Genomic DNA, 25,652 nt, shown 5'->3' with positions numbered 1-25,652 from the left:
GGATTTTTTTTTTCTGTTAGATTTTGGAATGTTCATCTTAACACAATTTGCCAATAAGAAGAGTAATTTTCACTTAAAAAAAAGTTGTTTCAAAATACTTCAATATTGGGCTCATTTTATAGAGAAAAATAAAATAGAGCCGTTGGTGTATTTTTTTTTTTTTCAGAATTGTATTTTAAAAATTATGGCCGTTACAAAAATTACAACGGTTATAAATTCAGAGCAAATCTCAACCATTGATATTTGTATTACGTGTCAAAATCTTAGCCATCCATGTCAACCAAAAAGCAAAAAAAAAATTGCATGACCATATACATAACCGGTTATTTGAATAACCTAGTTATTCAATTGATACCTCAATAATTTCTCTCTCCTCAATATTTTATTAATATTTTCATTTTCTCTCTCTTAATAACCACCCAAATAGTTAATGGCTGTGGGTACTCTTAAGGACAAACAACTGCTTGTTTTGTTGTTGTAGCTCTTGCATATTTAGTCATATTTCAATCTCCTTGATAGCCCATTTGAGGACCCCGATTCTAGTGAGAGAAGTTGTTGGTGCAATTTTGAATTGTATGGTCTTCGTCCTCAGGTTAGTAGCTATTTCTTCAAACTCCGGTCAATCACCCTGTCCAATAACGCAGTTAATGTTTTTGTTTAGTATTAATTTGAAATTTATGGCCTTTGCATTTTTTTTCCAGTTCTTACCGCCAATTTCTTCTCATATATCTCTGAAGTTGGGAGACCACTGAGTTTTTCCCAGTCTTCAGCAAAAGCAGTGAGTCTTAGAGTCCCAGTGGCGTCACTCACATCGAATGTGAAATTAACCCTGTGTGTGAAGGGACATTAGTATTTTGGTTGTTGTAGTTGTTGAATTGGTTGATTTTAATTGTTTCTTACCTGACTGTAGCAGTACACTTTTTTTTTTTTTATAGCAATTTAGGCATTTGAAAGTTGTGTCCCTTGCTTCTTGGCAGCGCTTTCCATAGTTGTTACATCCTAAGTAAGCAATCAGATTTTCCAACTGAGCATCAGGGATAGTGGCTTGTATCCAATGGCGTGCTTCTTGCATTGTGTTTCCAGCCTGCAATGTTTGAAAAAGCTTCAGTTATCTGTTAATAGGTAGGTATTGGGTAGCTATCGGGGTGGGGGTTGTTGTCCTTACATTTTTCTGCTCAATGTCACTGATAGTTTTGGCTGCTGTTGTTCTTGATGGTGTTCTGATATGCAGTATTTTTGTAGCCTGGTCAAGAAGCATTTCTTGTTTTTCTTTCATCCTAGGATGTTTTAAACGAATTTAGTAAAATTGATTAGCACTACATATTGTAAGTGCGGTGTGTTTTTCATTGCTTACCATGTTCGAAGAGCATGTGCTTCCTCCCCAGTAGGATCTGAGATGATAGTAGTTGACATTGAGCTTGCAAGGGAGAACCCTACATGTTTAAAAGGTTTTGAATTATGCATTGTGTTAAGGTATGTTAGCAATTTGAGAACAAATGATAGGCTACCTTTATATGTGGTTGGTCGTAAGTGTGTGAAGGCTGCAACTATTGGGCTTAGCACCCAACCTGCAAGCTTCTCGGTGTCAATAACAGCAAGGCCTCCCCACATTGAGATGGTGAGCGGCTATTCAGTTCTGTTTATGATGGCATATAGAGTTAGGGGTAGTTTTGGAGTTTTGTTTAAATGGTGGAATACATTGTTATATTAGGTTATTATTGTCATTGTTTATGTACCTTTGGTCAGTGACTATGATTTCACGTACATCCATCATGTTTCCTCCTGATGTTGGTACTTTCCTGACCTCTTCTATGTAGAGGACAACAACAAGCAAATCTGTGTGACAGGTTACATACGGTTAGTGACTGCTGCATAAAGTGTCGTTACTAATAAAGTTTATGTGGGTTAGCACTGTACTTACCGAATCGTTCATTTTTAAAGTTGGTTTTTGGAATTGAGTTGATGGTGATATAATTTGGCAGAACTGGACCTGCAGTTGGGTCTAGTGGTTCGATGATTGTTTGTCCGCCGAACGTAATCTGGCAGTCATTTTCTCTTTTTTGGTACTTTGGATCTATTGCTTTCAGTGGAGCATTTGCGATCTCATATTCTTTCCCTAGTTGGAGGACGTCCTTGAAAGTGTCTATTTCATCACCAAAAAGAGTACCTCCAAGATGGTTACCCTACACAGCTTACAATAGTGTTATGTGAAATGTTTATATATATTCTACCTATTAACATGTAAGTGTTTTTTATATTAGCTGTTGAAGTTGTGAGTTGCCTTTTATTTTTTGGTAATTTGGTTGTTGATTAAATCTGTGAATGAGATATTTTATGTCCTCTTTTTCTTTTTTTTTTTTTTTTTTTTATGGCTGATCGTAGAATTACAAGCAATTGTATATTTATATTAGTGTTTTTAGTGCCTAGTAAGAAAGTGAACATACCTCAGTATCCTCAAATACAAGGCGTTGGTAGCGCTTCTTGTTTGGTGATTGTTGTGGCTGTGATTTTTCTACACTTTGGATCTTACTTTGTAAGCTTTGGTGCTTGGAGTTAGTTTCCCGAGTGAAGTTTGTTCTGGCTTCATGATTAAACTCTGCATCAACATATATGTACAATGCAAAACAAAAAGTGTAAGTTTAGAAACGATTTGGATATAACCAATGTGATATAATACTTGTGTATTGAACAATACTGACCTTTTTTAAAAGTGAAGGAGACTTTGGATGGCGTTGGTGGAAATGACAAAGAATAAACCACATATATATATAGGTATATAGTGTTGTTTAAGACCAATGTGTCAGTTTCAAACTTATGCTTTGTTTTAATTAGAATTTAATTTTATTGATAATAGGAACTAAATGAACAGAATTTGAAAAGAATTGTACTATAGTTATTTGTAATTAGGACTAATTATTGCTAATTATTTTTAAGTAGTATTGGAAGCTTCCCGTGACTGTTTGTTAACAGAAGATGTTGTGCAATAAATGTGCTATAACCTCTCAATTTAACAGCCTAATGGTTTATTTGGTTTGCAGTTCTGGTTGTCTGACATTGCCCAAAAAATGTTGTAACACATGGAATAACATAAATCTACTGACTTTTTCTATTCCCACTATATGAGTCTAAAATTGGTTTAAGTCTACTCATCAATTACATTCATCAGTAATTCTAAAAAGTCTACATTGTCAAATAAAATGGAACATAGGGGGCGTTTTTAATATAGCTAACAATTTCAAACAATATACTAAATTAGCATTTGAAGGTAAGAATAGGTTCAAGCAAGGAAGAGTTAAGAGTTGATGCACGTTACCCTTGGCAAATTACCATATTATACTTAAAGTGAGAATGTGTTCAAAAAAATAAAAAAAAAAAACTTAAAGTGAGAATGACAAATCTTTAAGCATGAAGTGTTGAAAGTTTGGCACATAAATGAAGCTGTAACAATTGTGACATCACATAAAATTATGATATTGTTCTAAAGGGTGAAAATTCCCCAAAAGTAGCCAGAAAGCTGCATCAAATCTGTGAAAACCGCTATGTCACGAAATATTGTTTTTGAGAAATTGTGTCCCTGACTTTTTGTCCTTACCTTATTAAGTTTTATGGGTGTACAGTTATATTTCGTGGAAAAGTGCGGTCCAAATTCAAATAAGTCGATCATAGTATCCAAAGATTCCAAAGGATAACTGAGATGTTCACAATAATGTACTTTTAATAGAAAGTGGCTAAGATCATAGAAGCTATACCTTTGCTCTCGAGAGATGGAATCTTTTGAGAACCTTTACCACCTTCCTCAAGTTTTGCTGCTGATATATCCACTACCACAACATGACCAACCTGCATACAATCAATGATAACCGAGATATATATATCAATCACCTTCAGTATGCAGAAGAAACAATAAGCAATAAAATCGCATCAGTAAAAAGATTACAGGGATGAGATTGTGCAGTCAGACAACGGGTATATGTATATGTAAACAGGATTTTAAAAGTGGAAATTATAATGTAAGAATCTGAAGCCTCCAGTTCTGATCAAGTACCTGGAAGCTAAGAAGTGGATAACAGCAACACTCTGTTGTACAGTAGCATCAGTTTTCCCCCATTCAAGATATCCATCTCTAGTCCCACTGTGTTCATTCCCATTTTGTGAACCGGGTGCTGCGTGCAGGTCAACTATAACCTGGTTACCATATTTCCTGCAGGTTCGACACACACAAATAACACCATAAGTCCATAATTCACAAATTAGTAAGTCATTGTGAAGGTAACATAGAAAGGAAAAATAGAAAAAGACATATTGTGCCCAAGTGAAGGCGTTGTCCAAGGTCTGCAAAGACCCTCCCACAAAAGGCTTAGGGGGTGTCGGGTCACTGGGTATCCACCATCCTACAGGAATTCTGTCCATTCTGAGAAATGAACCTGAAATCGTCCTCAACAATGATTGTGTTCCATTGTTCCTGATATAATTAACATATTCTTAAATCTGTCAGAATGTTCCTAATAGCATTACTACTTTTGAAGTTCATAACCTTGAATCATATATATTTCCACCTCTGTATAAATTTCTGTCCCAAATCATAGTATCATACCTATCTTCTTCTTCCTAGCTCTAGGCTGTAGCTTTTAAATTTGTAAGCATAAGATCATTGATACTATTTTCATATCATCTGTCAACGCACAAGTTACAAATTTCCTATCCACAGGGGTTATAAAATATATTTTCATATCATCTTTGGGTGTCGCAGATTTTTTTTTTTTAGGAATTCATTCCCCATCCATTGACGTCCATCAAAATGGCAGATAAGGCTCTTGAAGCAGCCAATTATATTTGATTTTATCATACTCTAAACCTACTATCACAAACAAGCCCGCTAGCTTTTGCACATGGAAACACGTTGCATCATAACAACCAGTATATTCGTTTGATTTAGATGCTCCAGATTTATCCGTTGGAACTGTAGCTAGTGAATTGGTTTTTGTAACAATTGATGGCCTCTGTGCAACAGTTTTTATTAATGTTGATGGTTTTGATTTAATTACATACATTTTGGAAGTAATTTGAAAGGTGGATTGAAAACTTTCTCTAAATATTTAATTTATTATCATGATATATAAAAACAGCTGACGTAATTGAAAATGGGAAAGAGGATAGACACTAACATGATATACACTCTGTGTTGACATTTCACATATATTAACAAGTTCACATGATGAATGGAGGCAATCAATCAAAAATATTTTAGTAGAGTGCATAGAAAATTGATTTAGAGATAGAAAGACCTGGTTAGTGAGATGATGGGCCGCACCAAGGCCACCCAACCCAACTGCCAGAAATCTTTTCTTTTCTTTTCTTTTTTTGGGTTGTGGGCCGTGATTTATGGTACCGTCTGCCCTGCACCAAAATCTTATACTCTTGTTATGTTTAAATGATTTTGAAAGAAATAAAGGGGTAATTTTGAAGCAAGACAACATTCATATAATGTAGACATCATTCCTAGTAGAAATCTTAACAAAAGACACACCAATTAGGAAGTAGTTGCTTCTCATTTTTAGAAGAAGAAGTAATAGATTGTTTCAAGAAACAATAACATTTTGTTTTATTTGAAGCTGAACTTAGTTTATTGAAATATTCTCCAACATAAAATGTTAAAGTTGACTGAAATTTTGGTTAGGGGACATCGTGCAGATAAGCTGACCGAAGTTCCTCTTTCAGTTGTTCCTGTCATACAAGAATGGGTTTGACTTTAACAGCTACACATTAGGTGAACAACATACATTATCAAAAATAAATCAAGAGGCTGTAATTATACTGACCTTGAAGGAGATTGCTGTGTAACACCTGATCGTAGTAAGATCTCAAATAAAATAACATTTTTTGCACTGTACAGATGCTGATCTTCAGTTGTAGGCTTTGTGAGTACCCTTACATGTTTAGAATTCCGGGCCCGAGAAAGGGCAACATATAATTGTCCATGAGAGAAGCAAGGTCGTCTAAGGTATATCCCTAATTGAGTGAGTGTTTGACCCTGGGCCTTGTTGATTGTCATAGCAAAACAAAGCTTGATTGGGAATTGTTTTCGCTGGAACTGGAACGGGTAATTAGTTAAGGCAGAGGGCTGCAAGTCAATGCGTGGCAGAAATACATATTCACCAGTATGATGGCCAGTTGCAATTACACACTCAATCATGTTAGGGTAGAATCTTTTGCATATGAGTCGTGTCCCATTGCATAAGCCTGAGGCTGGGGCAAGGTTCCTCAATAGAATAACGGGGCAATTCTCCTTGAGAACCAATTCATGTGGACTCATTCCTCTGGGGCATAAAGTGTTTAGGAATTCAGTTGTGTAAATTTTGCAATTTTCATCAATCAACACATCAAAACTCTTGTAGGTTACAGCCTCACCAAGGTGTTTTGAAATTAGCATAGTATTTATCTCATCAACATCATCGTTGAGGGGAGTCAAGATTGCACGTTCAGCGAAGATGTTGTTACTGAAACCACCTGCACTTAGTTCTAGGAATATTTGGCTTAGTAGCTGGTCCAGAGAGTAGTTTTCATCCTCAAGCGGCACAACCAGTTGTCTTGGTAGATGAATGTCAGCTATCTCTTCTGTTTGCATACGGCCGTCCCCTAAAGCAAGCAAGAAATCAGAGAATGCAGGATCAGTCCGGGCTCGCATGTTTTCAGTAAGGCGTATTCGTTTGAAACCATGGCATAGATAAGACGAGACTAAGCTTGCTTGTACTGCTTCTTTTTGTGATTTTTTGGGTACCACAGGCAATACTTGCCGAAAGTTCCCACCAAAGATGACAACTTTGCCACCAAAAGCTGTACGGCTATCACATAAATCCCTAAGCAACAAGTTTAATGATTCTACATTTTCCTTGATTGCCATTGATGCTTCATCCCAAATAATCAAGGAGCTTTCTCGTAGAAGACCAGCTAAGCTGCTTTGTTTAGACACATTGCAAGACGTGGAAGCTGTATGATCTAGAGGGATTTTAAAACGCGAATGGGTTGTCCTCCCAGTCACTATGTTTGAGGCAGCAATTCCGGACGTAGCTTTTGGTAGAACTATTTTGCCCATTTTCCTAACAGCAGCATACAATGCACAGTAAAGGTATGTCTTGCCAGTGCCTCCTGGTCTGTCAATGAAAAATGAACCGGGTTTGTTAAGCTGCACATGTTTAATGATGCAATCAAAGGCATCGCATTGGGCAAGGTTGAGCTTGTCAATGGCTTCAATGTATTCAACCGGTATTGTAGCATTGAGTGCATCGACAATATCCTTCGTTTGCCGTAGACCGGAGTCTGAATTGGTTATCAACACCCCTAGGCCAAAATCTTCCAAAGTTTTCCCCATTTCTTCTAGGAAACGCTCTACCCCTTGCACAGTAAGGGCCTTCACTATGTCTTCCATTCCTAGATTTTGGTGCCTGATATCTTCGGACAAATGAATGTAGTACTTCTGCCAAATGGCTAGGGGATCTCTTAGCATTCCGAAAATCAATATTGTAGCGAATAATTTACGCAAAGCTTTTGGCATATGTGCAGTAACAGCCTCTGCCATACATTTATCAACGACGTCATCTTCTGCCAGAAGACCAAGTTTCAAGGCTGCTTCTTGAAAAGTTGCACAAAGTTGGCCATTTACCGTTCGTAAATCTTCAAAGGATTTTGGTCCCCTTACATTAATTAGTAGCAGCCTGAGAAAATATCTTTCCCCTTCGGATGGAGCCACAAAAGTCAGACGCACTATGGCAGTTCGCAAATTAGCCCTCTTAGACCATGTCTTTGTAGCATGATTCCACACATAATGCGCACAAAATTCTGCATATGTGTATTTTGGTATGTTTAGGACAGTGTTGTTCATTATGAAGAACTCTGTTAATGAAGTACGGGCTCGGCGCCTATCTGAAACAACAGAGGCTAGTTGTTCATTGGGAGAGAACCTCACACTATGCTGATTAGGCAGGTGAATTAGCAATGTTACTACTGGGGGCTCATTTCAAACAGGTCAAACCCAAAGATTCTCCATGCGGATTCACAAGGGGATACCTAACGGCCTGCTTGAAACTGCTCAATCTCATTTACAGGGCCTGATGAAGCTTGTACGTTATATGATACCCGATCATGTCCTTTATAAACGTATTTGTAAAGGTACTTAACTGCTTGTATTGTTGAACATACCTCCACATTCAAGTGGCAATCGAATAAGGCAGATAGATAAGGGTTATATGGAACGACCCAACGGTTGTCCAACCTTTTCCTTCGAATCACAATAGACTCACCTGTGTCCCGGCGTCTGTATTCAGGATACCCACTTTCATGGCTTGTTGTAATATCAGAAAAAGACTTAGGGTAGTCGTATTTGCACTTCCCCTCCATTCCTCTATGCTTCATGCATGGGCATTCAGGGTTATCCTTCCCACATGGGCCATGTATCATATGGGTTAAGACCACTTTTCGTAAGTGTGGGTTTTCATGGGAAGGAATTGAAGGAGTTATGTCTTCTGTTGAGTCCCTTAGGTTTTGATTGATAGTTTTGAATGATGACAAACAGCTAAGGGAAACAGGTCCTTGAAAGTGTTCGATACAGTTGGGGGAACCAGCTAACATAGAACACTGTTTCCCCAGACAAGTTATTACTTACATGAGTTTTCTTATTGAACTAACTTGTCTTTATACAGGGAACAGTTATATGATAAAAGTGTTATGTACTGGTAGGGAACCAGTATGTACTGTTTCCATGGTTGCTACGTGGTACAACAGTTACTTACTTTATGTTGTGCATTAACCATGTTACATGTGCAGTAGTTGAGTTGATTCCAAGACTTGGAGCATAGAAGCCTCTCGAAGATATTTCGAAGAAAGATTGTTTGCTCATAATAGAAGTATTCAAGGAAGATTCAAGTCTTGAAGATTACATGAAGAAAAGACGATTTATGCTTTAATATGTTATCTAGGTTTTCATGTAATATGCTCCGTAGTATGCTTGCATGTTTGGGTTATATAAGTGCTTAAAAGTATATTGAAGTATGATATGAAATCTGGTACAAAGTTGGAACAGGTTTCATAACATGTTTCAATTCAGGGAACCAGGTCGGGGAACCAGGTTCACTGTACGAAATATTCGAGCTGCCGTTTTGGAAAAAGATTTTACAAAAAGATTTTTTCGAAAAGATTATTTTGAAAATATTTTGTGCAGCTGGAAATAAGATGAAATATTCTTGGTTACCTAAAAACTAGGAGTATTTATCTTAATTGATTCTATCTTTGTGATTAAATCAAATAAGATAAATACTTTCCTAAAATTACAATATATCTTATTCTCTAAGATTGTGTGATTTAAGGAAACTAGGTTTTAGGAATCTAAGCTTATATAAACTCATCTTATTTCACATATTTCGTGTGCCTCTCTAGAAATTAAAAGAGCAATTATTTGAGAGCATATACTTAAGCACTAATCCCATTCATCAAGTCATATACAAGAGCATTCTAGTACTTAAACTTTTTCTCTTAATTAGCTTCGTAGAAGTGAGATCAAAGGGGAGTTCTTGATTCTTGTATTGAGTCTTTAACAAAGGGGTTAAAGGCTGGGTGAGTGTTTGTGAGTTCAAACACATTGGGCTTACGAGTGTAAGTCGAGAGCACACTCGGAGTAGAGTGTGGGGTTTGCTGGTTCCCGGAGTAGGGAACAGCAGAGTGTTCTTTGTCTTTGTTTTTCGGAGTAGATTAATAAAGAACTTAGGATAGGAGGACGTAGGCCTGAGTTGGCTGAACCTCGTTAAATTTGTTGTGTTCTTTATTGCTTTGTTTTATTTCGTTAAATTTGTTGTCTTCTTTATTGCTTATTTATATTCCGCTGCGTACGGGAACCAGTACAACTGGTTCCTCACACATAATCCGAAAAGAAGCAAAATTAGCCAACGATTACTTAACACTCAATTCACCCCCCCCTCTTGAGTGCCCATTGAACCTTCAATTGGTATCAGAGCCTAAGCTTCTCGAAAGAGTAACATCTAGAGGAGTTAAGAATGAGTACTCAAGAATTAAGTGCAATCGGTTATGACAACAAGTCACCCAAGTTTAATGGAAATAATTATGCTTGGTGGAAGAACAGGATCCAGAATGTTATCATGGGTATTGATTATGAATGCTGGCTCGTAGTTAAAAATGGTCCTAATATCATTCTCAAGACAGATGTTGAGGGGAACCAGGTTCCCAAGAAAGATAGCGAATTGGTCACTGCTGATTACAAGTTGCTGGAGAAGAATGCTAAGGCAATGTCAATACTACAACAAGCAATAGGTGAGACCGAAACAAATCGTATATCTGGCTGCAGTAGTGCTAAGGAGATATGGGACACCCTTGAACTTGCGTTTGAGGGAACCAGTGAGGTAAAACGGTCTAAAATTGATTTAATCATGTCTAAATATGAATTGTTTGCCATGAATAAAAATGAAAAAATCAATGATTGCTTTCGTAGGTTTATGACTATTGTAAATGATCTTAGATCTCTTGGTAAAAATTTATCTGACGAGGATCTTGTGAGAAAATTATTGCGTAGTTTAACAGATGCATGGACAGCCAAGGTAACAGCAGTATACGAAGCAAAGAATCTGTCTACCTTGTCTCTGGAACAGCTGATTGGTTCCCTTATGACTCATGAGATGCTGATTGACTCTAAGTCTGAGAAGGAACCAGCAAGAGGCATGGCGCTTAAGGGAACAGTAGAAGATGATGAAGATGAAATTAGCATGATTGCAAAAAGATTTGAGAGATCTCTTCGAGATCAAAGAAAGAATTTCAAAGGTAAGCATTTTAAAAACTATAAAAAATCTAACTCTAATTCTTCTTCTACAGGATGTTTCAAGTGTGGAGAAAAAGGACATCTTATTCGAGATTGTCCTAAGTGGAATGACAAACAGTCTAAATCCGGAGATAAACAAGCATACAAGAATGCCATGATAGCTTCCATGTGGGGAGACTCTGACTCAGGGTCAGATGAAGAAGAAGGATCACCCAACTCAAATGTTTGCCTAACTGCCTTTACAAACATCAAGGAAAACAGCACTGGTCCAGGAACCAGAGGGGGAACCAGTACATTCAACAAATGCTTTATGGCAAAGAAGGATGTACTACATGAACGCAAGGTAAGCTTAGAGCAAATTAGAGAAGATATGCATGAATATGATAGAGAAAATATGCTTGCTTGTATTGATTCCTTACTAGATGAATGCTATAAACTAAGTGAAACATACATAACTTGCAAAAGAGAATTAAAAGAAAAACGTGGTGAATGTAATATTGCTATTGCTAGTTGTGATCATCTAGAAGGAGTCTGTTATGAACTAAAAAATCAAGTAGCAGAACTAGAGGTTGAATTGGACAAGTGTAAAGTGGAACTAGAAAAGGAAAGATCGTTTGAACCAATTGATGGTGAAGAGGATCTGACCTCCTGGTTCCCTAGAGACTTATCAACCACTAGTGATACTCTTGATTTTTCAGTAGCTATAAGTAAAGCAAATTCGTGTACTAGAACTTCCTTGTTGAAGGCCTTTGAAACATTGGCTTACAACCTGGAAAACTCTCACAAGGAAATTGCTTCACTTAAAGCTGCACAGTTCACTGTTTCCCCTACAGGTACCAGTGTAGATGTCAGTAATACGATTGATAAGTATGAAAGTAATATTTGTGATTTGCATGCGGAAATCAATCAACTGAAAAAGGACAAGCAACCAGTGGTTGTTGACATGTCTATTGACTCTATGGTTTCAAAGCTTAATCTACAATTCGAAGCTTTAAAAAGTAACTTTGATTTTCTTAAAGAGAAAAACGAATTGTTAACTAAAACACTTGAAATCAGAGAAAAAGAACTTAATGATAGTCATAGACATGTGGACAAATTATTGAATGCTCAAGAATCCTTAAATTACCTGACTTCATCAAGAGGAAACAGAGGAAAAGTTGGTCTTGGTTATACTAGACAGAGAACCAGGACTAACTGGTCTCCCAGAGAAACCACCTGGATCAAAGAATATCAACGAGGCAAGTATGTCATGACTAAAGAGATGCATGTGTGTTTTCATTGTGGTAAAAATGGACATAAGATACATGAATGTCCAGCTAAGAAAATTAGTGCTAATAAGAACAGCAAGGGTGTAAAATATGTGTGGAGAAGAAAGGATCAACAAGATGTTAATGTTGTTGAAAAGGGACCCAAGTATGTTTGGGTTCCTAAAACTAATGTTTGATTTGCTCTTGCAGGCTAGAGTGAAGGGAGACACCTATTGGTATTTGGACAGTGGTTGCTCAAGACACATGTCCGGGGATAAAGATCAATTCCTTTCACTAGTGGCCTTTGATGGAGGAAGTGTCACCTTTGGGGATAACAGCAAGGGAACCATCACTGGTTTAGGTAAGGTTGGTAAGACACTTTCTAACGCAATAGATGATGTCTATTATGTTGAAGGCTTGCAACATAATCTCTTGAGTATTTCTCAATTATGTGACAAAGGTAATATAGTTGAGTTTCAAGCCAACCTATGTCACATAGTTAACTCACAAACAGGAGAACTTGTATGTGAGGGAACCAGGAAGCATGATGTTTACATCACCTTCTTAGATAAAATCCCTCAAGACAAGTCCATCTGTTTGAGAGCTGTTTCGGACAATAATCAATGGATTTGGCATAAGAGGTTTGGACATGCTAGCCTAACACTTCTAAACAAACTTAAAACACGTGACTTAGTTGTAGGCCTTCCTAACATTAAGTATGAAGCTGATAAAGTTTGTTCTGAATGTGTAAGGGGGAAACAGGTCAAAATTTCTTTTAAGTCTAAAACTGTATTGAGTACCAGCAGACCCTTCGAACTTGTACACATTGATTTGTGTGGTCCCATGAGAGTACAAAGTCGAAGAGGTCATAGATATGTCTGTGTTATGGTTGATGATTATTCTAGGTACACTTGGGTAATGATGTTACACACAAAGGATGAAACGTTTGAAGAATGGGTAACATTGGTGAAACAAGTGGAGAACCAGCTCACCCACAAGCTGGTCTCGGTAAGATCAGACCATGGTACTGAATTTGATAATGCTAACTTTATTGATTATTGTAGGGAACATGGAGTTAATCACAACTTCTCAGCCCCTAGAACACCTCAACAAAATGGTGTTGTAGAAAGGAAGAATAGAACTCTTGAGGAGATGGCGAGGACGATGCTCATTGAGAGTGGTCTCCCAAAGAGTTTTTGGGGAGAAGCTGTTGACACTGCTTGCTATATATTGAATAGAGGTCTCATTAGACCAAAGTTAAATAAGACTCCCTATGAACTGCTTAAAGGTCGAAAGCCCAACATTACATATTTTCGCATTTTTGGATGTAAATGTTATGTGCATAATAATGGGAAGGACCAGCTTGATAAATTTGATCCTAGAAGTGATGAGGGAATCTTCCTTGGATACTCTTCTCACAGCAAAGCATATAGAGTCTTTAATAAAAGGACTCTTCGTGTTGAGGAGAGTGTCCATGTCATTTTTGATGAATTTAACATGTCTTCTGAGATTGCGCAGGTACAACCTGATGAAGTGATTGGATTGATGGATTTCACGGGGAACCAGTATACTGGTCCCACGGATGAAGTGCAAGCAGATCTAGGCCTACCAAATACTCCACCAGATGATAATGATGAAGTGGCTAGAGAAGAAAATGAAGATAATGAGGACTCTGAAGGGGAACCAAGTCCTGATGGTTCCTCAAATAATAGACAGGTAATGAGTTCAGGGGGAACAGAAGAAGGTACCACCCCTGAACCTGAGGTAAGTAATGATAGAGGAAACAGCATGAATGTGAATCCTCCTGGCTCCTCAGAAGAAGGAGAGATCCATGAACATGCTGGTTCCCAACATAATGAGAAAGCACAAAACAGTCTTAATTTTAAAAGTTATAGATATCAATCTTCTCATCCCACTGATCAAATAATTAGTGATATAAATAAGGGGATTCAAACGAGAACAAATGTTTTTCAAAACTTTTGTGCTTTCTATTCTTTCCTGTCTAATGTAGAGCCTACTGACTATAAAATGGCATTGACTGATCCTGATTGGGTACTAGCTATGCAAGATGAGTTAAATCAGTTTCAGAGGAACCAGGTTTGGCACCTGGTTCCCCGTCCCAAGGAAAGATCAGTCATTGGCACTAGATGGGTCTTTAGAAACAAGTTAGATGACCTTGGTACTATAGTTAGAAACAAAGCAAGGCTAGTGGTGCAAGGGTACAATCAACAAGAAGGAATTGACTATGATGAGACGTTTGCACCAGTAGCTAGGCTAGAGGCTATTAGGATTTTAATTGCTTATGCTGCTCACATGAATTTTAAGCTGTTTCAGATGGATGTAAAGACTGCCTTCCTCAATGGATATTTAAAGGAAGAAGTATATGTGGAGCAGCCACCTGGTTTTGAAGATGCACTGTTCCCCCAACATGTGTACAAGTTGGACAAAGCATTATATGGATTGAAACAAGCTCCGAGGGCTTGGTATGAAAGATTGTCCAATTTCTTGATGGCAAATGATTACAAGAGGGGAACAGTAGACAAGACCTTGTTCATAAGAACCAGGGGGAAACACTTGATTGTAGTACAAATTTATGTTGACGATATTTTATTTGGTGCTACTAATCAGGTTTTATGTGATGAATTTGCTAATCTTATGCAGAGTGAATTTGAAATGAGCATGATGGGAGAACTAGGATTCTTCCTAGGGCTGCAGATTAAGCAAATGGATGATGGAATAATGATCCATCAACAAAAGTACTTAAAAGAGTTGCTGAAAAAATTCGGCATGGAGAACAGCAAAGCTTATGATACACCTGTTCCCCCATCTACAAAATTAGATGCTGATCTTAAGGGAAAAGATGTTGAAGCTTCTCTTTATAGAGGAATGATAGGTTCTCTACTTTACCTAACAGCTAGTAGACCTGACATTGTGTTTTCTGTTGGTTTGTGTGCTAGGTTTCAAAGCAATCCAAAGGAATCTCACTTGAAGGCTGTTAGAAGGATACTTAGGTATCTTGTAGGAACAGCAAATCTGGGATTGTGGTACCCCAAAGGCAGTACCATTGATCTTATTGGATACACAGATGCAGATTATGCTGGTTTCTTAGTTGATAGAAAGAGCACATCAGGTATGGCACACTTTCTTGGCTCTTGTCTAATTTCATGGGGTTCTAAAAAGCAAAATTCAGTGGCCCTATCCACAGCAGAGTCTGAATATATAGCTGCAGCTTCATGCTGTTCCCAGCTACTGTGGATAAGGAACCAGCTGAAAGATTTTGGTGTTATTTATAAAAGTGTTCCTATTTTTTGTGATAACACTAGTGCAATCAATATTTCAAAGAATCCTGTGCAACACTCCAAGACAAAACACATTGAAATAAGACACCATTTTTTAAGAGACAATGTGGAAAAAGGATTGGTGGAGATGTTGTTTTGTAAAAGTGAAGATCAAATTGCTGATATCTTCACAAAGCCTTTGTGTAGAGAGTCTTTTTGTAGGTTAAGAGTCCTTTTAGGTCTAGTTAGATTTTAGGTTTTGGCTTCAATTACTTCCTTCAATGATTGGTTAGAATGGTATTCTCTTGTATAGTGTGTGTACATACTTATGTTGATATCTTTCAAGTGTTGTGTAGATGGTTCAAAATCTCAAAAGGATTGAGAATCATTGTTGTAAGAAACAGGTGAAATCAGGCTGAATTGCCAGAAACAGCGTGACATGGCTCTATACAGGTACCAGCAAAGGGAAACAGCAGACCAGCTCTGATATGTCATCCGATAATATCTTTTATTTTCGGAAGATTACTATAAGATATTTCCTTTTGGAAGGAATTTATCTTATTTCAGTTATTTAATCCCATATAAAAGGCAAACATATCATATGCCTTATTTATAGTTGGTTGAGATAATTATGGTAAAAGATAATTACCAAATTTTTGATTTCAATTTAAAAATATCCTTTACAGTTGCTTTTTATTGGCTCAACTAACTCTTTTCTTTCCTTCTTCTCTCTTTGTGCTTCATTGTTAAAAATATACACTAACCCTTTGTGCAGATCATCAATCATCATCACTCGAAATTCTCTTTCTCTCTCTCGTATGCTTTAAATTCATCATTGTTCATTCGGTTACTGTTCACTCAAGGAACCAGCTCAGTCTCAGGGGGGAACATCAGAAGGAAGCATAAATGTTCTTAAGCCCGAAGTTGGAGGAAATTCAGAAAAGTCAGAGTGAAAAGGATGAAATAGAGGTTGTTGGTTATTATGAGGAGACACCCACTGCTAAGACCATGGTACGAAGTAGAGTAACTCAATTAAAGAAGTTCACTGAGAAGGTGCAGGAGGAACAGTCCATTGACGCTGTTCCAGGAACCAAGAGAAAAAGGGTACCAGCAAGAACCTCTTTGCTTGATTGATGTGATGCTAGTCTTGTACTCGTTATGCAACAAGGAGAACTTTATGAATAAGTGCGGATCTCTCATGATTTATAAAAAAAAAAAAAAAAAAAAAAAAAAAAAAAATAGAGGAACTAGCAGGTCAGGAAGTGGTTTTGAAACAGATTGGGGAATCACAAGAATATGCTTAGTAATATAATGATTTTGGTTTAAGCAGAGCATGGTGACAAGGATGAAGAGGAATCAGATGATAATACAGAAGATGTTGCAAAGTTCGAGGAGGAGGAAGGGAACGAGAATGATGATGAGGAGTGATGCTGTTTCTGTTCTTGTTTCCTCACCCTCATGTTTATTCTAAAATAACTGATTTTGTTGGTCTGTCTACTTCTCTCCATTCCATGAACTTTCTTTTTGGATGGATTTGGGCTTCTTTGGTTGAACTTTGTTGGCTTGTATGAACTACTAACTCTGCTATGGTATGAACTGTTTGACTAATCTCTTTTTGCAGCATAATGCTTGAATGGTGGTTGATGCCATTGTATGGATAAGCACATTAACTTGTGCACATTGCTTTTACTTGTGGATACTTTTTAATGATGCCAAAAGGGGGAAGTAGTCTGAAGTTGAAGCCTAAGGTTTAGCTAGTTTAGATTGAGTCAGTTTGAGTCTTTTTATTTCGTATTTTCTATTTTCTGCTTAGGGGACCAGTTAGCCTAACTGACTTGTTCCAAAGAGTTTTGAGTCCTTGAAGTTTTTGACGGTTTTCTTTTTGAGCATGTCCACAGGTTCAGGAACTTCAAAAGTTTGTCATCATCAAAAAGGGGGAATTTGTTGAGTCCCTTAGGTTTTGATTGATAGTTTTGAATGATGACAAACAGCTAAGGGAAACAGGTCCTTGAAAGTGTTCGATACAGTTGGGGGAACCAGCTAACATAGAACACTGTTTCCCCAGACAAGTTATTACTTACATGAGTTTTCTTATTGAACTAACTTGTCTTTATACAGGGAACAGTTATATGATAAAAGTGTTATGTACTGGTAGGGAACCAGTATGTACTGTTTCCATGGTTGCTACGTGGTACAACAGTTACTTACTTTATGTTGTGCATTAACCATGTTACATGTGCAGTAGTTGAGTTGATTCCAAGACTTGGAGCATAGAAGCCTCTCGAAGATATTTCGAAGAAAGATTGTTTGCTCATAATAGAAGTATTCAAGGAAGATTCAAGTCTTGAAGATTACATGAAGAAAAGACGATTTATGCTTTAATATGTTATCTAGGTTTTCATGTAATATGCTCCGTAGTATGCTTGCATGTTTGGGTTATATAAGTGCTTAAAAGTATATTGAAGTATGATATGAAATCTGGTACAAAGTTGGAACAGGTTTCATAACATGTTTCAATTCAGGGAACCAGGTCGGGGAACCAGGTTCACTGTACGAAATATTCGAGCTGCCGTTTTGGAAAAAGATTTTACAAAAAGATTTTTTCGAAAAGATTATTTTGAAAATATTTTGTGCAGCTGGAAATAAGATGAAATATTCTTGGTTACCTAAAAACTAGGAGTATTTATCTTAATTGATTCTATCTTTGTGATTAAATCAAATAAGATAAATACTTTCCTAAAATTACAATATATCTTATTCTCTAAGATTGTGTGATTTAAGGAAACTAGGTTTTAGGAATCTAAGCTTATATAAACTCATCTTATTTCACATATTTCGTGTGCCTCTCTAGAAATTAAAAGAGCAATTATTTGAGAGCATATACTTAAGCACTAATCCCATTCATCAAGTCATATACAAGAGCATTCTAGTACTTAAACTTTTTCTCTTAATTAGCTTCGTAGAAGTGAGATCAAAGGGGAGTTCTTGATTCTTGTATTGAGTCTTTAACAAAGGGGTTAAAGGCTGGGTGAGTGTTTGTGAGTTCAAACACATTGGGCTTACGAGTGTAAGTCGAGAGCACACTCGGAGTAGAGTGTGGGGTTTGCTGGTTCCCGGAGTAGGGAACAGCAGAGTGTTCTTTGTCTTTGTTTTTCGGAGTAGATTAATAAAGAACTTAGGATAGGAGGACGTAGGCCTGAGTTGGCTGAACCTCGTTAAATTTGTTGTGTTCTTTATTGCTTTGTTTTATTTCGTTAAATTTGTTGTCTTCTTTATTGCTTATTTATATTCCGCTGCGTACGGGAACCAGTACAACTGGTTCCTCACACATAATCCGAAAAGAAGCAAAATTAGCCAACGATTACTTAACACTCAATTCACCCCCCCCCCCCTCTTGAGTGCCCATTGAACCTTCATCTTCGATAAGTGAAATTACTAGATATATCAAGGATCACTATTATGGAGATAATAAGTTCATTCTATAGGGTCGTCAATGTTTGGTGCTAGATATGACAATTGATATTTGGGCTAGCTTAATGGCCCAAAGCCTTATAGAATGGATCCTACAAGGTCACACATAAGAGTATTGGGTTAAACAAGTTAGAGACCCATTATTGGGCCTCATGAGTTCATGACATACCATATTGATAATTGGGCTTGGATAATTAGAAGAGTCTAATGGGTTTTGGACTTGACATTGTTTTATTTCTAGATATGATCTATAAATATAAACCATGCCTAGGGTTGCATGACAGAACAATTGACATACAGTGAATTGTCACACAAGTAACCAGGTTTCCCAAAAACCCTAACTCCCTCTCTCTCTACTCGGCCCTCTCTCTCTCCTCCCTGTCCGTACGGCCCTCCTCCCCGGGTGGCGCGTGTGGTGGCGTGTGGGTGGTGTTGTGGTGTGTTCGTGGCTCAAATCTCCGTTGAAGGTTGATTGAAGTGTTCAATCACAACTAACTAGCAATAGTGGAGGTTTAATCCATGCTCGTGGACTAAGTAGAGGAATCACGCTTGGGGTTCTTTATCTCCCATTGTTCTTGCTCGATCGCACGTGGAATCACGCTTCAAAGGTACGATTATATGTTCTTTATGTGTTATGCATTAGATCTTGGGATTAGGTACTGTATGAATATGATTCATGTTTTTCCGCTGCGTAGTACCTATAAAATTCCCTACAGTGGTATCAGTTAGCCTATTGCATTTACGCATATTAACTATAATTCTTTGATAGTCCACAATTTTAATTCAATTAGGAGGGAGAATAATTTAATTATGGGTCAATTATTATATTAAATGTGATTTAACTCTTGGAATTGATTAAATGTGATTTAATAATGCTCAAAATAGCCATGAAGAGATCCGAATTTTGCAAGAGTTAAATCAATTCCAAGAGATCCTAATTATGAATTAGGATTGGCTAGTAATTAGGATAGAATTAGAAAAATTTTGTGATTGGCTAGTAATTAGGATAGAATTTCCTAACTTTGTTAGGATAATCTTTGAGGATAAATATGATTTATCTTTTAAGATTAAAATAAGATTTGATTCTATCTCATGACTAATTTAGAATATATGATATTTTATTGATGGTCCTGATTAATATATGTAATTGCATTAATTAAAAAAATGAGATATTTTTGGTGCCATGTTTCCTTAATTTTGAACATTCGATGTTGTAGTTTAGAAAAGCATGATGAGTGATTTATTATGTGGCAATTTTATAATATATGATGTTATTTATTGCTATATAATGACTAGTATGGCCCAGTAGATTACTAAATACGATCTGCGCATCGTGATGTATTTTTGTAACCTTAGTACGGTCTACATACCGATAAAGTATTTTTGTAATTTTATTTCATTTTATTTAAGTAGTAGATAGAATAGAGTAAAATTACAGGTTGCAGTTAATCCAAGAAATCCATGGAGTGAAGTCCCAAAGGAGCAAGATGGATGAGATCCATGAAGGTTCAAGTGGGTACTTTTTGCTTTATTAGTTTCTTAAGATTAGGGGTCATGCTATGTCTTGTTTATGCATTCAGTTTATTATGCTTGTTAGATTTTATTGATGTTTTGTGATGATGCGCTAGAGTTCACTATTTAATCACAACATAATAAATCTAGGTCCCAGTAATATTGAGATTGTTTTTCCAATTAAAAACCCGATGAAACCTTCGATATTTATGACAGGTCATGCCTAAGCTGGGTGTCATACTATATCTTAGGGGAGTGGGGGTAAATCACGTTTTACACTTTTACTTGGTTATACTCAACAAGGTCACCTAAAGAGTTTAGAACCTTGAAGCTAAGGGTAATAATTAAACATGTGATGATTAATTATTCAACCAAGAGTTACAAAGAGTTGTAATCAGTAAAGAGTTTACTCACCTTGAAAATGCAATACTTGATGGTAAGGCCTCAGTCCGGTCAATTATTGCACAAATAAAGGATCTTGGAATCATTTTATTCAATAGGGATCAATTAAAATTGAATAAATGCTTTAAAGTTACCAACTTAATTCGCTTACGATAATTTAATTAAACATTATTGAATTTTGCGTTTACTTACAAGTAACATGTCGTTCTAATTTTATTATTATATATAATCTCCTCGATTGGAAATAAAGTTGAGAAACGTTCTCAAAAGGTTAAAAGATAATCCATAAACCTATATTCCAATTTTGCTAAGATGGTTCTAAAAGGCAAGTTTAAGAAATCCATGTCACATGTCTAGAATGGTTTGATTCAAAATGTTTGAGTAAAATGCCAACACGTACATCTTCATTTTGAAAAGTGTTTCAAGGGATATAATGAGATGGGAGGTACAAACCCTCTAAAAGACAAGTATAGAAGTCCAATAAAATCTCTTATCTTCAATATGATTGAATATAAGAAAGTGATTGGAAATTTCTATGATCAAAAGTTGATCAAATGACGCTATTCTTCATCCACTTTATATAAGAGTTAAATAGTTGATTAAACTCTAATATGAATGATGATTGAATAGACTTAGCAAAATCATGAAATGTGCTTAAAGTAGTTAAGCAAAGCATCATTTTGAATTTAAGAGAAGTGTTCTAAGTGGCTCAAATGGGAAAGGTTTAGGAATATATAAGGATTGCATTAAGAAGTTATGGGCCAAGAAATGCAAACAAGTTGCTACTTCTCAAACCTAGAACTACTTACATGCTAAAAGTTGTTATGAACAATAAATGTTTCAAATTAAACACTAGTGGAAAAATAGCTATCCGTAACGGGCAAAAAAGGCATATCCGTGACGGGCAACGAGCGCGTTACGTATGCCACCGTTACGGATAGCAAGTGTTATTTGTAACGGGCAGTGTCCGTTACGAATAACAAGTTATTCGTAACGGGCAGTTGAAATGCCCGTTACGAATAACCCGTTATTAGTAATGGACATTTCAAGTGCCCGTTACAAATAACCCGTTATTTGTAACGGGCTTTTCAACTGCCCGTTACGAATAACAAGGTTATTTGTAACGGGCATGATATATGCCCGTTACAAATAGTGTTACCCCAATTTTAAAAAAAATCCAGCACATTGTGCTGGATTAGCTAGCTTGCATAATAATTATAGCACAATTATTTTATTAATTAACTGAGATAAAAATAGTACTTCATATTTATACAATAATAAAAAAAAATACATTTATTATCATCTAATAACTAAAACTAAAAAAAACAGAGCAAAAGAAAATCTCAATTGCAATAAGAGATTTAAATGATTTTCCACTAAATTAATGTTAAATCATTTACATCTTCCACCAATTTTTCAAGTTAGTGCAACTTTGATCTCAAATTCTGTGACAGCATCAGTTTACACTTCATCTTCCGATCTGGTCGACCTACTTGATCTATTACCAACTCCATTGCTAGTCCTCCTGTTTATAGTAGTCTCCACAACTTTACCACCTACCAAATATTCAATCAAAAACCCACTTCAAAACCATCATTCATACAACATATATCAAGCAATTAACGGGAAATAAAATCGATTATTACTTCGGCTCGCATGTTCATAAAGAATGATTCAGGGATCCTTGTTAGAGGATTATTATTGAGCATCAGCATAGTAAGTTCTGGGGTCAAAGATGCCATACCACTTGGAATCTTATCGATTTTGTTATGACTCAATGACACCTTTACCATACCATTGCTTCATTGCTCCACTTCAGGCCTTTTTCCTGGATGTATCTCTGCATTCTTCAAGACTATGAGGTTATCTGATTCAACAGCAGTGAGAAAGTCTACTTTTCTCTTATAAGTCTTCAACTCGTCATCTAAGTTAATAGCCAATAAATTGCACAAGACTCCTTTCATTGCAATTCCTGAAAAAGAATTAAATATCTGTTAGGTAACATATATTGTAGGTATGCCTTGAAAGTTTGTATTCGATTTCCTTGCTGCATATTTCCAACATCAAATAAATGTATAATATTCAACTAATTAGCTTGCTGAAAACGTGGTATATCTAATCGGCAAAAAGTTTAGGAAAAGCATGACAAATAAAAGAATGACAATGCTTGAACTTGACTGATTAGTAGTTGTTATCTTGTTCTGGTAACTTAAGCAATAGTCAATATAAATGACTAAATGATAAACAAAGAAAAAGTAACTAGAAGAATAAGAACAATCCAAAATGCAAGAGATTACAATCAAATACAAAAAAAAGAAAAAAAAATTGTCTTTATACTTCTTCCATGGTTGCAGTTCATTACACATATTACTAGAATACTAGTATAGGTCAAGGTTCTCAATATTACGCCTTTTAAAGCTAGATCAACAAGTACATTGAGTTGTAGGCTAGATTATGATTTATGAATGCACATAAGGAAATAATGAAATCAAAATTTCATCACCCTACTGGTTTGTCCCAGCAAAATTCACTACTCCCTTTGCTAAAAACGTAGTTACGAAAATCAAACAATTTGGCTTTTGAAAACTGATGAATTCATAACCAGTCGAGTGCCACAAGCAGATGTACAACAAAGAATTTCTTTTTCATATGAAGTCAAACCACTAGATGCAAACCAAAGCTGGCAGCACTTATCAAGGAAAGTACTTGAAGGGGAAACTCATTCAAACCTAGAGAGCCTCGGTAAAAGTCAAACATACACCTACATTTTTAGATCATAATAGGACTATTATAAACTAATGAATGTAGTCCACAATAGAAACTAGTTGAAGTCTATGTATCAACCAAGTATAATAAAGCTCCACAATTATAACATGATAAGTAACTAAACATGAGCCAGAAAAAAAAAACAATTTAAATGAGGTTAAACAAGCAAATAAGTAAAGATAAACAACAACAAAAGCTAATAAAAAATATGCTTACCCTGATGGTGTCGTAGTGGTTCCAACTGACTTCCATTGATAGACGGCCAAGCAAGCAGTATTTGTGACCCTTTTGAAGCCTCAACACCCTGAATTAACCCAACATGAGACAATGTTAATACTTAGAGGCAAAATCCCAATTGAAAACTATATATTTACAGATATAAATTGAAACTAACACATTGAAAGAACATTAATTAGCATATTTTAAAACTTAAAATCCCAATTCACAACTAGAAAATATCTTGCTTTTTTCACATAAAGTTTAGCTTTATTCTACTAAAAATAAGAGTTATAAAACAAAACATCAGCCAAAAATATCTTACAATTTGTTCATGATAATCCAAAAAATCAAGAAAAAATTCAAAAATCTAAAATAAGCATCAAAACCAATACTCACTAAATAAAGACGAAATAACACAAAAATAACAAACACAAAAATTCAAGATAGGTTTTGAGAGGACGAAAATTCAGATAAAAAGATAACAAAGAAATTGAGTAAAAAATGAAACATATAACACAATCATAATACCTAATATGCATATCCTAAATTTAGGTGAGAAACTTCTAGACCAAAGCAGATAGTATCTCAAACACCACAAAATCCCAAAATCAATGAAAAAAAAAGCCAAAAATCCGCGCTTAAGAACACATAAAAATGCATATAATTGACAATCATAACATAATCAAAGCAAATAATTCCTCAATTACCAGAAAAAAAAATGCAAAAACATACAAAGAAGCAAAGAAATGCATAAATAATTACAATTAGAAAATGTTTAAAAATTTGAGAAATAGTTAAATTCGGACTAAAATTAATTAAAAAAATGGTTGAAATAACCTGAATATGCTGATAGAGGAAGGCAAGTAGTGTTTGGGGAAGGAAGAGGCGCCATTAAAGAGTAAATTTGCCACATTAAAGCATAGTGTCCAACAACCATCCCCCCACCAGGAACCCAGATTCCACGACGTAATTCACACCCACGAAGCCAGAAACCCAGATCTGGCCATGAACACCACCCTCACAAACCCACAAAATCCATTACCCATGAAATCACAATACTAATTTAAGAGTAAAGCAACGAAAAAATTAAGGAATTTAGATAGAAAAATAAGGGAGACTGAGTGACGGCGGCAAAGGGAGACTTAGTGACGGCGACAAAGATAGATTGAGTGAGTAAAAGATTGAAAATGAAGGGAAATGAAAGAGGAGAGAAGATAAAGAGGGGGGAGGGCAAGAATTAAATAAATGTTATTCATTCTTGCCTCAAAATACCATTCAATGTTAGTAATGACTAAACATCTAAGATTAAAAAACGTGGAATAAATGTTATTCTATGCTTCATTGAGTCATAATGTGTTTTGAGATTGCTAAATAGATTCAAAGTTCTATATGATAGAAATTATTAAACCATTTCTATATATAAATTGTCTCTAATATGTCATTTAATTCGAATGAAAATGAACATTTCATGTGGAAGATCCAAAGGGATAGACTTTCAATATCATTGGATTATGAATCCATTGATATATGTAAATATCATTCTAATTTGAAATTATTGACAAAGTCACCATTTAGAGAAATGATGATGCGAACTCGAGGTCGAATACATATCGATGTAAGAAAACCAAAGGTTCAAAGGCTAGAGACGGACAATGAAACTTCATTTGTGATACGATCACTACTTGTGCTTAGTTGAAGCATAAGAGTGAAAATTTTGAAAAGTTCAAAATGTTCAGTATGAAGTTCAGTATCAACTTGACAAGATAATAATTACACTAAAATATGATTGTAATTGTGAAAATTTAAGTCAAGACATATACTTGGAAACACATTCAAAGTATTGCGATATGATCGTAATAATGAGAATTTAAGCCAAGACCTTGATGAACATCCAAGAGTTGTGAAATCGTTTTACGACAAACTCCGAAAGAAAAACTT

The 25,652-nt window shown here is 36.0% G+C and overlaps 3 protein-coding genes and 1 long non-coding RNA gene across 7 annotated transcripts; all 4 read right to left on the bottom strand.

Moving 5' to 3' along the window:
* Positions 1–150: 150 nt before the first annotated feature.
* Positions 151–2,764, bottom strand: LOC110725891. Of its 4 annotated transcripts, none has more exons than XR_002512248.1 (8): positions 2,445–2,764; positions 1,922–2,183; positions 1,737–1,836; positions 1,509–1,636; positions 1,355–1,433; positions 1,166–1,277; positions 709–1,084; positions 151–628 (listed from the first exon to the last, which is right to left on the bottom strand). XR_002512248.1 is itself a non-coding variant. In XM_021905365.1 (8 exons), exons 3-7 carry the CDS (start codon positions 1,609–1,611, stop codon positions 807–809), a joined length of 501 nt encoding a protein of 166 aa, XP_021761057.1. In that variant the 5' UTR covers positions 1,612–1,636; positions 1,737–1,836; positions 1,922–2,764; the 3' UTR covers positions 151–628; positions 709–806. The 4 variants fall into 4 exon arrangements, 3 of the variants coding, with proteins under 3 accessions (XP_021761057.1, XP_021761055.1, XP_021761056.1); XM_021905365.1 differs by having other exon boundaries at positions 709–829; positions 901–1,084; positions 1,922–2,764; XM_021905363.1 differs by having other exon boundaries at positions 1,922–2,764.
* Positions 2,765–3,755: 991 nt separating this feature from the next.
* Positions 3,756–5,050, bottom strand: LOC110725479 (probable glucan 1,3-beta-glucosidase A). The gene is made up of 2 exons (XM_021904949.1): positions 4,046–5,050; positions 3,756–3,840 (listed from the first exon to the last, which is right to left on the bottom strand). Exons 1-2 carry the CDS (start codon positions 4,408–4,410, stop codon positions 3,822–3,824), a joined length of 384 nt encoding a protein of 127 aa, XP_021760641.1. The 5' UTR covers positions 4,411–5,050; the 3' UTR covers positions 3,756–3,821.
* Positions 5,051–5,996: 946 nt separating this feature from the next.
* LOC110725524 lies at positions 5,997–8,394 on the bottom strand. Its single transcript, XM_021904989.1, has 3 exons — positions 8,197–8,394; positions 6,157–7,969; positions 5,997–6,091 (listed from the first exon to the last, which is right to left on the bottom strand). The coding sequence occupies exons 1-3, from the start codon at positions 8,392–8,394 to the stop codon at positions 5,997–5,999; spliced, it is 2,106 nt and encodes a 701-aa protein (XP_021760681.1).
* Positions 8,395–22,076: 13,682 nt separating this feature from the next.
* Positions 22,077–24,971, bottom strand: LOC110725890. Its single transcript, XR_002512247.1, has 4 exons — positions 24,552–24,971; positions 23,712–23,799; positions 22,376–22,701; positions 22,077–22,285 (listed from the first exon to the last, which is right to left on the bottom strand). It is a non-coding gene; the product is annotated as an uncharacterized LOC110725890 (long non-coding RNA).
* Positions 24,972–25,652: the final 681 nt, after the last annotated feature.

The sequence above is a fragment of the Chenopodium quinoa genome, unplaced genomic scaffold (assembly GCF_001683475.1).
Source record: "Chenopodium quinoa cultivar QQ74 unplaced genomic scaffold, ASM168347v1, whole genome shotgun sequence".
In the NCBI taxonomy this organism is placed as follows: domain Eukaryota; kingdom Viridiplantae; phylum Streptophyta; class Magnoliopsida; order Caryophyllales; family Amaranthaceae; genus Chenopodium; species Chenopodium quinoa.
Note: the sequence above shows the minus strand (reverse complement) of the source record. Positions and strands in the feature narration are given on the sequence as shown.